Source organism: Gadus chalcogrammus, chromosome 2 (assembly GCF_026213295.1).
Source record: "Gadus chalcogrammus isolate NIFS_2021 chromosome 2, NIFS_Gcha_1.0, whole genome shotgun sequence".
NCBI classification, from domain to species: domain Eukaryota; kingdom Metazoa; phylum Chordata; class Actinopteri; order Gadiformes; family Gadidae; genus Gadus; species Gadus chalcogrammus.
Window position 1 is genome coordinate 18,710,990 of NC_079413.1, and position 12,040 is coordinate 18,723,029.

The 12,040-nt window shown below is 45.1% G+C and overlaps 1 protein-coding gene across 3 annotated transcripts in view; it reads left to right on the forward strand.

Annotated features, from left to right (window-relative positions):
- The window catches only part of pkn1b (protein kinase N1b), a 30,351-nt gene extending 26,948 nt beyond the window's left edge, over positions 1-3,403 (forward strand). For all 3 annotated transcript variants that reach the window (XM_056604792.1, XM_056604790.1, XM_056604789.1), the window contains exons 17-22: positions 136-198; positions 885-961; positions 1,473-1,615; positions 2,726-2,833; positions 3,007-3,087; positions 3,193-3,403. In XM_056604792.1, coding sequence (XP_056460767.1) covers positions 136-198; positions 885-961; positions 1,473-1,615; positions 2,726-2,833; positions 3,007-3,087; positions 3,193-3,396 — 676 coding nt within the window. In that variant the 3' untranslated portion in view covers positions 3,397-3,403. The remainder of the gene's footprint in view (positions 1-135; positions 199-884; positions 962-1,472; positions 1,616-2,725; positions 2,834-3,006; positions 3,088-3,192) is intronic.
- The last annotated feature ends 8,637 nt before the right edge of the window (positions 3,404-12,040 follow it).

A 12,040-nucleotide genomic window follows, 5' to 3' on the forward strand; every position in this document is an offset into this window, starting at 1 on the left:
GTGTGTGTTGGTGGGTGTGTCTGTGTGTGTGTGTGTGTGTGTGTGTGTGTGTGTGTCCGTCCGACCTGTGTGTCCCACCTGTTTGTCCGACCTATGTGTGTGTTTGTGTGTAACGTTGTGATGTTCCTCCGGTAGGTTCTATTCCGCCTGTGTGGTTCTGGGTCTGCAGTTCCTGCACGACCACAAGATCGTCTACCGGTGAGTGACATGTACCGCTGACCAATCAGACGTCAGGGTCATGAGGTTGGACCATCAGACATCAGAGTCATGTCTGAGGTCCGACCAATCAGACTTCAGGTTCATTTCATGAGGTCTGACCAATCAAATGTCAGGTCTGTGTCTGCAAACTCCAAACTCAAACTCATCCAGCAGTTGTAAACTGTAGGGATGATGTGTCTGTAAACTTGAGCCCTGTGTAGGCCGGCGGCTCGAGGATCCTCCTCAGATAGCTTCAGAAGAACAGAGTCTTCAGGAGAATAGTCTTCAGTAGAATAGAGTCTTCAGTAGAATAGAGTCTTCAGGAGAATAGACTCTTCAGTAGAATAGAGTCTTCAGTAGAATAGAGTCTTCAGTAGAATAGACTCTTCAGTAGAATAGACTCTTCAGTAGAATAGAGTCTTCAGTAGAATAGAGTCTTCAGTAGAATAACTCCTTACTGAAACAGGAGCGAGGCGTAGCTCCGCCCTCCATTGTTCTTGGGTCTGCCCAGGCGCTCTGTCACTAGGAGCAGGACTGAAGGGTCCCTGGTGACACCCAGTACCGCCTTGAAATGGATCTCCCTCATTCACCTCTCTCTCTTTCTATCCTTTGAGCTCTCTCTGTCTCTGTCTCTCTCTTTAACTCTCTCTCTCTCTCTTTCTCTCTCTCTTCCCCCACCCCGCCAGGGATCTCAAGCTGGATAATTTGCTGCTGGACACAGAGGGCTTTGTGAAGATAGCAGACTTTGGCCTCTGTAAAGAAGGTAAGACAGACCGACAGACAGACAGACCCCTCCACTACAACATAATCCTGTCGTTTATGTCGCAACTGCCCTGGGGTTCTCTGTTCCTTGTGTTCATCTCCTTCCTGTTTCCTGTAATCTGGTGGAAACAGGGAAGCCTCTATCCCTATCCTCAAGCCCATAATAAGCGTCCTGAGTGGCTCCTGGCTCTCAGGGAGTGTTGTCAGTCCCTGGCTCCCGTGATCCAATGCTTCTCTAGTCTTGGTGTCTGTCGGTCTTCCAGGGAGAACCATTCAATATACCGCTGGTGTAATCGAGACGACCCGATTAGTGCTGTTTCCACACATTAGAAAAACACATTATAGGAGATCATACACCAGATCATCCCTCTCTCTATCCCTCCTCTCCTCTGTCATGCTGCACTCTCTTCTTATCCTCACACCTCCTCTCTCCTCCTTCTCTCCCTCCTCCTCCTCCCTTTGCCTCTCCTATCCTCTCTCCCTCCTCTTTCCCCACTCCCCCCTCTCCCCAGGTATGGGTTTCGGGGACAGGACCAGCACCTTCTGTGGGACCCCTGAGTTCCTGGCCCCGGAGGTCCTGACGGACACGTCGTACACCCGGGCGGTGGACTGGTGGGGGCTGGGGGTCCTGATCTACGAGATGATGGTGGGGGAGGTGAGCATTCACAACCTGGTCACTCTCGTCCACCGGTAGGGGTTAGACAGTACAGAGACAGGTCATTAAGGAGCAGGTAGGGGTAAGACAGTACAGAGACAGGTCATCAAGGAGCAGGTAGGGGTTAGACAGTACAGAGACAGGTCATTAAGGAGCAGGTAGGGGTAAGACAGTACAGAGACAGGTCATTAAGGAGCAGGTAGGGGTAAGACAGTACAGAGACAGGTCATCAAGGAGCAGGTAGGGGTTAGACAGTACAGAGACAGGTCATTAAGGAGCAGGTAGGGGTAAGACAGTACAGAGACAGGTCATCAAGGAGCAGGTAGGGGTTAGACAGTACAGAGACAGGTCATCAAGGAGCAGGTAGGGGTTAGACAGTACAGAGACAGGTCATTAAAGAGCAGGTAGGGGTAAGACAGTACAGAGACAGGTCATCAAGGAGCAGGTAGGGGTAAGACAGTACAGAGACAGGTCATCAAGGAGCAGGTAGGGGTTAGACAGTACAGAGACAGGTCATTAAGGAGCAGGTAGGGGTAAGACAGTACAGAGACAGGTCATCAAGGAGCAGGTAGGGGTTAGACAGTACAGAGACAGGTCATCAAGGAGCAGGTAGGGGTTAGACAGTACAGAGACAGGTCATTAAAGAGCAGGTAGGGGTAAGACAGTACAGAGACAGGTCATCAAGGAGCAGGTAGGGGTTAGACAGTACAGAGACAGGTCATTAAAGAGCAGGTAGGGGTAAGACAGTACAGAGACAGGTCATCAAGGAGCAGGTAGGGGTTAGACAGTACAGAGACAGGTCATTAAGGAGCAGGTAGGGGTAAGACAGTACAGAGACAGGTCATCAAGGAGCAGGTAGGGGTTAGACAGTACAGAGACAGGTCATTAAGGAGCAGGTAGGGGTAAGACAGTACAGAGACAGGTCATCAAGGAGCAGGTAGGGGTAATACAGTACAGAGACAGGTATCTTGTAAATGTTGAGTCATAACCTGATTCCGTCCTGCTGAAGGTAAAGGACTCTGAACTCAACGACGGTGCCATCTAGTGGCAGCAGTGGTTAATGTCTCTCATACCTGTATTAATCTGTATTAATAAGCGTCTCCTCCCCAGTCGCCGTTCCCCGGTGACGACGAGGAGGAGGTGTTCGACAGCATCGTGAACGACGAGGTCCGCTACCCCCGCTTCCTGTCCACCGACGCCATCGCCATCATGAGGAGGGTGAGCTTCCTGCCGCCTCGTCCTCAAACCACCTCTTGTTGATCACCATAGCTCTCCCCATGGGGAACAGCGACCTGCAGGAGGAGGGTGGAGGGGTGTGAGGTGGATGTGAGGAGGATGTGAGGAGGGTTCAGACAAGAGGAGGGTTCCATGTTTGTTGTTCTGTCCTCCAGCTGCTGAGGAGGAACCCAGAGAGACGGCTGGGCTCCGGAGAGAAGGACGCAGAGGATGTGAAGAAACAACCTTTCTTTAAGGTCAGCATCTCCTCTCCTCTCTCCTCTCCTCTCCTTTCCTCCTCCCCTGACCTCTTGCTGCCCCCTGACCCCCTGCTGACCTCTGACCCCCTGCTGTGTCCCCAGACCATGGACTGGGAGGCTCTGCTCCAGCGGCAGCTCGCCCCGCCCTTCGTGCCGGCTCTCAGCGGGAACGCCGACGTCAGCAACTTCGACGAGGAGTTCACCGGGGAGAAGCCGGCGCTCACGCCGCCGCGGGAACGCCGCGTCCTCTCCCGCAAGGACCAGGACACCTTCAGGGACTTCGACTACGTCTCCGGCCTCTGCTGAGGCCCCGCCCTCGGGGGGGGGGGGGAGGAGGCCGAACCTCCACCCTCAGGGAGGGGGGGGGGGGGCTCCTGCTGAAGAAAGCTCTTTCTGATTGGCTCAGGTGAAGTCACTTGGTGTTAATGGGCGTGACTGGCCGCTCAGAAAGTGTGATTGCAGAAGATTGACCTCTGATGGGGACGGTTTGGGGTTTGATTAAAGAGACTGCCTCAATATCTCTTGCTCTCTCTCTCGCTCTTTCGCTCTCTAGCTCTCTCTCTCTCACTCTCTCTCACTCTGTCGCTCTCACTCTCTCTCTCTCTCCCTCTCCCTAACCCTCTCTCTCTATCCCTCTCTCTCTATCAGACATGGGGTACATGCATAGGACTCTCTCGATTGATATCTGAAGATAATCCAGATTATGTCATGTGATGAAGGATGGGTTGGAATCTGCCCAGCATCACGTCTACGGGAACATGTGACCCGACTTAAATTCATATCTGAATGACACAGAGCAATATTAAACATCGGGACTATTCACCTCAACCTGTATCTGATCAATAAATACGGCGGCTCATCTTCGTTGACTTCTGTTAAAGTCGCACCCTCGCCGCCCTGCTCAGTTGTGCTGTAGTACCGTTTGTGGCCACATGGGGCGCCAGAGGACAGAAGGATGAGCATTGTTGGTGTTCATTTCGTGTGCTGATAATTTCATTGCGCCTTACATTATTATCCCTTCCCATCGTTTGATGATACGTCCAGGATTTAATTGTTTCTTAATCCGCAATAATTTCAGAATGTGAAGTATAAATATAAAGGTAAATGGAGCTTTTAATCATTGGGTTTATATTTTGATTGTTTGCCCGCTCCCCTCCCTGTCGTGTATTCTGTTGCTTCTTGATCTCTCCCTGGGAGCGTGTCGTAGTAAAGATGTTGGAAGCTGTGTTCGTTTGGGTCTCGGCTCTTATTCACGCTCTAATCGCTTTCCTCTCTCTCTCTGGCCACTTCCGCCATCTTGCATCTTCTAGCTTTGGCTGAATGAGTCATGGAAACTATATTCCGATGTCTATATCCCAGTGACCGTACCAAACACACCATGGACCGCAGACGCTGCTAACCTAAGTTCTCTGACGATGGAAGGACAAACTCACCAAACCCCACTGGAAGTAGACCAGCCATCGCCCCCCAGTGGCCGTGGTGGGCTTCTCCTATAGACATACGCACAAGAGGCCAGGGCACAGCAGTTTATTAGAGAGCAGCTGAGCCGAGGGCCGAGGCTCAGCATGTCCGAACTCAAGACTCCTTAGAACTCTAGTGTGTCTGGAGAGGCTGCTCTAGGCGGTGTGCCCTTAATGCCCAACGCACACTGTGCATGCAAACACATACATGCATACTCCTAGACACATGCATGCAGACTAGACACAGACACATACATACGCATGCACACACACATGCATACTTCTAGACACGTACTCACACACAAATACACATGCTCCTTGACGCGCGCGCACGACAGACACACACACACACACTCCTAGACACACACACATTCCTAGACACACACACATACTCTTAGAAACACACACACACGCATACTCAAAGACAGATACATGTACACACACAGACCTACAGCCTCACACACACAAACGCACCTGCATAAAAAACTATTTTTTTTTATTCGACAAGAACACACACAGGAAGACAAAAACAACAGTGCGTCAGGCAGCACTCAGCGCTAGGAGCCCTAATGGATGTCATTACCCAGCAGGCATTAGGATGCGGCCCGCCCGGAAAGACACCGGCTGGTTTAGAGCTCCCATATTATATTTGGAAGAACAAACAGTTGATGGACAAAGACAGGACGGGTAATGGTTTTAATTAAAGGGGGTGTGGCCACACACACACACACACACACATGCACGCACACAAACCGCCACACACACACACACACACACAGATACACACAGACAAACACACACACATACCCCCACAAACACACACACGAGCACATATAAACACACATGCGCACAGACACACACACACGGATCCAATCACACACACAGACGCACACACTGACACACGCAGAGACAGGTAGAAGGGTTTCCGATGCCTTGGTCACCTGGTTTTCAACTCGAGTAATGTTTGGGGACGGATGAAAGACTCATCTGGTACATTTAATAATGTTCCAAACTCAAAGCCCTCAAGGTCTGTTTGGGAGAATGGAGAACAAGTAGGTTAAAATGTAGACATGAAAATAACCAAAAAAAAAGCATTAACACACATACAAACACGCTACACATACACACAGGGCATTTTTGTATCATCCCAGTAATGAACCAGGGTTTTCAAATTCTTCATTCTCATTTGGGGACATTTCTGAGTGATCCTTGTTCACACGGACAGACCATCCGAGGAGTTAATGATATTTAATCATCAGAAACGTACAACCCACCTGCTCTCCATAATAGATCTCAATATAACACAATAGTATAGGCTGATAGTTAGTTTGTGTGACCATTCTGGGAGTTCCTGAGTGGTCCAATTTTCTTCAACAGCTCTGGATAAATGATCCATGAATCTATAATGAATCCTATCCTGGAAGAAGAGAGAGAGTAGCAGCGTCTGACAGACACACAAAAGATTAAACGTGTTTACAGACTAAGAATTGTCCGTCAGATCTTGGCCTTACGTCTGGAAAGTGCATTGCCAAGCATCATACACCTTGACCAAGTGGGATTTATGAAAAATAGGTCGTCTACAGACAACATGAGAAGACTATTACACTTGATATGGTCCAACAGGACAGGAAGAGACCCAGTCGTTGGCCTCTCACTTGATGCTGAGAAGGCATTCGACCGGGTTCAATGTGATTTCTTGCTTGCAGCTCTATCACATTTTGGATTCGGACAAACATTTATTAGCTGGATTAAAACCTTGTATAAAAGCCCAAAGGCAGCTGTGATGACTAACGGGCTAATATCACCTCTATTCAACCTTACCAGAGGACAGGGCTGCCCTTTATCCCCACTATTGTTTAATATCGTATTGGAGCCGCTGGCTAATTCGATTAGGGCCAATGCAAATATTAAAGGAGTGGATGGAGGCGGGAAAGAGCACAAATTGTTATTGTACGCAGAGGATATTTTTATGCTGGTAAAAGACCCATTGATTTCGACGCCCCACTTAATGGACACAATAAAATCATATTCCAAATTATCAGGGTACAAGAATAATTGGACAAAGTCGGAATCCATGCCTATTGCGAGATTACTCAATTCAAACTTAATGACAAACTTTGGTTTTAAATGGGTACCAAAAGGGATGAAATATTTGGGAATAAAACTAAGACAGGTTGTGGAAGAAATGCCAGCATTAAACTTTGAACCAGTACTACAAAAAATAAAAAAATATTTAGATAAATGGGGGACAATTAATCTGACATTATGGGGAAAGGTTAATCTTATAAAAATTGTGATTTCTCCACAATTCAATTATATACTCATGATGGTACCAGTAACTATATCCCCTCAGAGAGAGTGCCGTAAAGCAGAACGCAGGTGGCGAAAGACAAATCTCAATGTTGATTATGATATGTTCAAAGAGAAACTACGTACTTTTAACCTAGAACTAAGAAATGCAAGGCAGTCTTTCTTTTCTGACATCATCACCAAAAACAGCAACAATGCACATGCCCTGTTTGCTGCTGTTGACAGGCTAACAAACCCTCCTGTGACAGTAGCGTCTGAACATCTTTCCACGAGGGCCTGCAATGAATTTGCCTCCTTCTTTACCGAGAAAATTCATAAAATAAGACAAGCTGTTACCGCATCAATACCAGGTTCAAGATATGTTTTATCTCTGTACCCATTTAAAATAAATTCAGATGCCATGACAGAGTTTTTTCTGATAAACAAGAAAAACCTGGATGACATTATACAACACCTTAACTCCTCCTCCTGTTGCCTTGACATTCTGCCCACAGGCTTCTTTAAAACTGTGGGCAGTCTTTAACTGCATGGCCTCAGATGTCCTAGAAATTGTCAATATGTCCCTTCGCACTGGTGTATTCCCACAGCCCCTGAAAACAGCAGTCATCAAGCCACTCACAAAAAAGAAAAATCTAGATACATCACTCATGAACAATTATAGGCCGATATCCAACCTACCATTTTTAAGCAAGATCATTGAAAAAGCTGTTTATCATCAGCTAAATAACTACTTAGCAATGATTAACTGCTTTGATGTCTTTCAGTCAGGTTTTAGACAACACCACAGCACTGAGACCGCACTGGTTAAAGTCCTCAATGACATCCACTTAAACACAGACAGTGGCAAAAGTTCTGTCTTAGTTTTACTGGATATCAGTGCTGCGTTCGACACAGTTGACCACAACATATTACTAGATTGACTTTCAAACTGGGTTGAAACGGCTAATGTCTCAGCAGGACTTGGAAAAACTTTTCCATGCATTTATTTTTAGTAGACTTGACTACTGTAGTGTCTTTGCAGGCCTTCAAAAAAAATCAATCAGACAGCTTCAGCTAATTCAAAACGCTGCTGCTCGAGTCCTCACTGGGACCAAAAAAGTGGATCACATCACCCCAGTTCTGAAGTCTTTACACTGGCTTCCTGTCAAACAGAGAATTGATTTTAAAATATTGATGTTGGTATATAAAGCCCTAAATGGTCTAGGGCCAAAATACATGACTGATCTTCTGATCCGCTATGAACTGACCAGAGCTCTTAGGTCGTCTGGGACAGGTCTTTTAAAAATCCCCAGAGCTAGGACAAGACAGGGAGAGGCGGCATTCAGCGTTTATGCGCCCAATATCTGGAACGGACTGCCAGAGAGTCTGAGGTCCGCTGAGACTCTCAGCTCGTTTAAGTCGGGTCTCAAAACTTTCTTGTTTCCCTTTTAACCTGTAATTTTTATTTTTTGTTCAAATGTTTTATTTCTTTTATTTAAATGTTGTATTTCCATCCATGTTTCAAATTTGTTTCTTTTTTGTATGTGTGTTCTATATTTGATTTTAACCCTGTGAAGCACCTTGAGTGGCCCTGTGTCTGAAATGTGCTTTATAAATAAAATTGCCTTGCCTTGCCTTGCCTCAGATTTTCAAACGATATGACACAATAATTAAAGACTTTTTATGGGGAGGGAAATTAAGCCAGAATTATGCTTAGCAAAGTGTGCTCACCTAGAGACAAAGGCGGACTGGGATTGCCAGACCCAAGATTGTATTACATCTCTTTCGAAATGGCCAAAATAACCAGACACTGGAATAAAGATAATACATTAGAATGGATTGCTATTGAAAATAAGTTGGCACTCCCTTTTTCACCAATAGGTAGACTCTCCCAGTGTTTCCTTAATTTACCCAATCCTATCATGGCACACTCCAAAGAGATATGGACCAAAGTACATAAAATGTTTAAATTGTCACATTGTAAGCATCCTACTCCTCCTTATGGTATGACTCAATGATTAAAATTGGAAGGACATCAGTATTTTGGAAGAAGCCGCATAGTAGTGGTATATGAAACATTGCTGATCTATTTGAAGATCAAGTGTTTATATCATACTCAGACTTCGTGAGAAAATATAAGCTCAAGGGTAAAGACAATTTTTGGAAGTACCTTCAAATCAGGAGCTGTATTACATTTACATTTACATTTAGGGCATTTAGCAGACGCTAATTACCTCCAAGATTCAATACAGAGATGGGAACCACATCATGGATTACCTCAAACTACCTGGGGAATGCAAACGAGCTTCTATGTTTTATAGGAAAACCAACCAATTGCTTAGCTATGACTGTCATAACCTAAAAGTAATATGGGAGAAAGATTTGGGATGTATAATGGAGGACAGTACAGGGTTGAAAATTATATCTGACAATGGAATGTACATAAGGGAAGCCAAAGGGAAATTCACCCAATATAAAATAATACACAGGTACTACTTTACACCACTAAGACTATATAGAATGGGAGCAATGAATAACAATTTATGTTGGAAATGTCAGAAAGAAGCTGGTACTTTATCACACTGTATTTGGCAATGCCCATCTATTCAGCCCTTTTGGAGATTTGTTTTGGAGTACCTTGGCAAATGGGCCGGTAGAAAAATACCAGTCTCTCTGAGACTTTGCCTGCTAGGTGACAGAAGTCAACTATGTAATGTGTCAAGTAAAGAGTTTTTCTGTCCTTGTGGTTGGCATTACAGTGGCTGCAAGGACAATTCCTAAACACTGGAATACACCTACAACTCCAGGGTTTAAAGAATGGGCTAACGCCATGATAAAAACAGCCTCATATGAACACATGCTTAATAAGCTGAATACTATAAGCAAGGATAAAGCACCAGTATGGGATAGTTTCTGGACATATATCACACTGACCGATAAACAAATAATGATGGTCCAATATCTGACCCCCTTAATCTGGTCACAATACAAAGTATTATTACTTTCGGCTTCTCCTCCTTTTGCTAGAGTGTCTGATTCCAGAGGTAGGCTACATGCCACATTCTGTGTTATGTGAGGGCATTTTTTCACCCCTATGTTCTCTCTCTCTCTCTCTCTCTCTCTCTCTCTCTCTCTCTCTCTCTCTCTCTCTCTCTCTCTCTCTCTCTCTCTCTCTCTCTCTCTCTCTCTCTCTCCCTGTGTGCATCTTCTAAACATTTAACAGTCCTGCCTTCTCGTTTTCCTCCCCTCCCACTCGCCCCTCTCTCCACTCCATCCTCCCTCCCTGTCGCCTGATGCTCAACGTCTACCCTCTCTCTTCCCTCCCCTCTGCAGGCTGTCACACCATCCCGGGGCCCCTCCCACCTCCCCCCTCCCACCTGACACACGCGTCTGTCCGGGGGAGACAGGCTACCTCTTATTCACTAAAGATTTTCAGTAACATGTTAACTCTAAATATCGTAAGGGTTCAAATCGAAAGCGAAACGCAGTAATTGATCGTGTGAAATGTTCATTTAAAACTTAAAGGAAATCGACTTTTCTTTCAAATTTTCTACCGGCAGTTTTTCCACAAGTTTGGCCGCTTCAGTGTTGCGGTTCAGGTAAGATGATTACTCTATTTTAATATGAGTATATAAGCTAATATAAGCCTATACTATATCATATTTATTATATTAAATAGCTGAAATATCACCACGCAACCTTATTTAACCTTAAGGGTCCTCCTCTGTTATCCGATTGCAGAGTTACACGCCTCACAGATTTATTTACAGTTTTCTAACTTCTTTAACTTCGCCTTGAAAGACGCCTGCAGCTGATAACCTGTTAAACAGAAAAACAATTAAAAAAACTTCAGTTTAGTGTGTTGTCTCTATTGTGCTGAACGGTAGGCTGCTTTTACTTTAGACAACTATGGAGAAGATAGGCTATAAGATATAAGCTGTATTATTTATTAAAGCTGCCACACGCAGTGGCGTAGCCACGTGGGGGCCAGGGTGGTCAGAGGTTGGCCACCCCGCTGGCCCCCCGAGTATAAAAAAAGAAAAGTCTGGAACCGAAACGGTCTAAAGAAAACATATGCACTTTGATTTATTTGATCTAACCTTGACTTATCATTCTTATTTAAAGGGTTATAAACCGATGTTATGAATAAATATTGCACTTAAAATACAAGTTTCTGCCGGCAACGCCGCCCACTCTCGTGGGAGTCTCGGCATGAAGTAAGGAATTGCTCTACGGCACTACACACACAAACATGGAACTGGCTCGATAAACACAAGTAACGAAGGGATTGTTACATTCATCATGGATCAGCCGACTAAAAAAAAGAGACAGAAAAACCCAATGTTGGAGAAGCAGAAGAAGAGAAAAGGAAGACTGACCGACAGAGAGGCCAGACACGAGTAAACGTTGGGCGAGCTTTTCAGGAATTGCTTGTATTTTTTCTTAGTTACAAGCGTTGGCAAACAGCATTGTTATTATGAGTTATCGTTACGAGGCTTGATGACCGAAGCCGGCTCGGCCTGCTTGCCCCGTTACAGCCACCACCGACATCCGAACTTGCGTGGTTACAAGTGTCCCGAGGAAATCCAGAGAACCATCAAGAAGATGCTACACAATAGCCGTAAGGAAAAAAACAGTCCATGAATAACTGTCACTTGCATTTTTTTCACTATCCCAAATAAATATTTTTCTAACCAAAAAGTGTGTGTTATTGAACAACTGAAAGAAAAGTGGTGCAAACATCTGTTATATTTAAAAAAGGAAAACATTTTAAAACCATATACAATCATATTTATTTACAATGTTTATTGGCAAAAATGTACACGTAAACATAAATGAGTCCCTAATCTTCCACACACAGCATTTGGCTACAACAACTCTCCTGCGGGGACTGGCGATTTCGTACACAAGTGACGTACTTAAGCAGATACATAAATGTACGATTGCTGCGCAAATTGTTCAACCAAAGATAAAACAATTCTAATGTAGGATATAAAATCTCCCGTCAACTATAAAAAAGGATTGGTTCATGTTTATTGTAACACAAATGCACCATTTCAAAATGTATAACCTTGTCTACTCTTTATGAACATCTACTTTGGACGTGGCTCCACGCATTCGCCGGCTTCTTTGAAAGCAAATGCAGATGGCTAGCGTAGAAGTGCATGGGAAAGGGTCAGAGTTGTTATGACAGTGTTGTA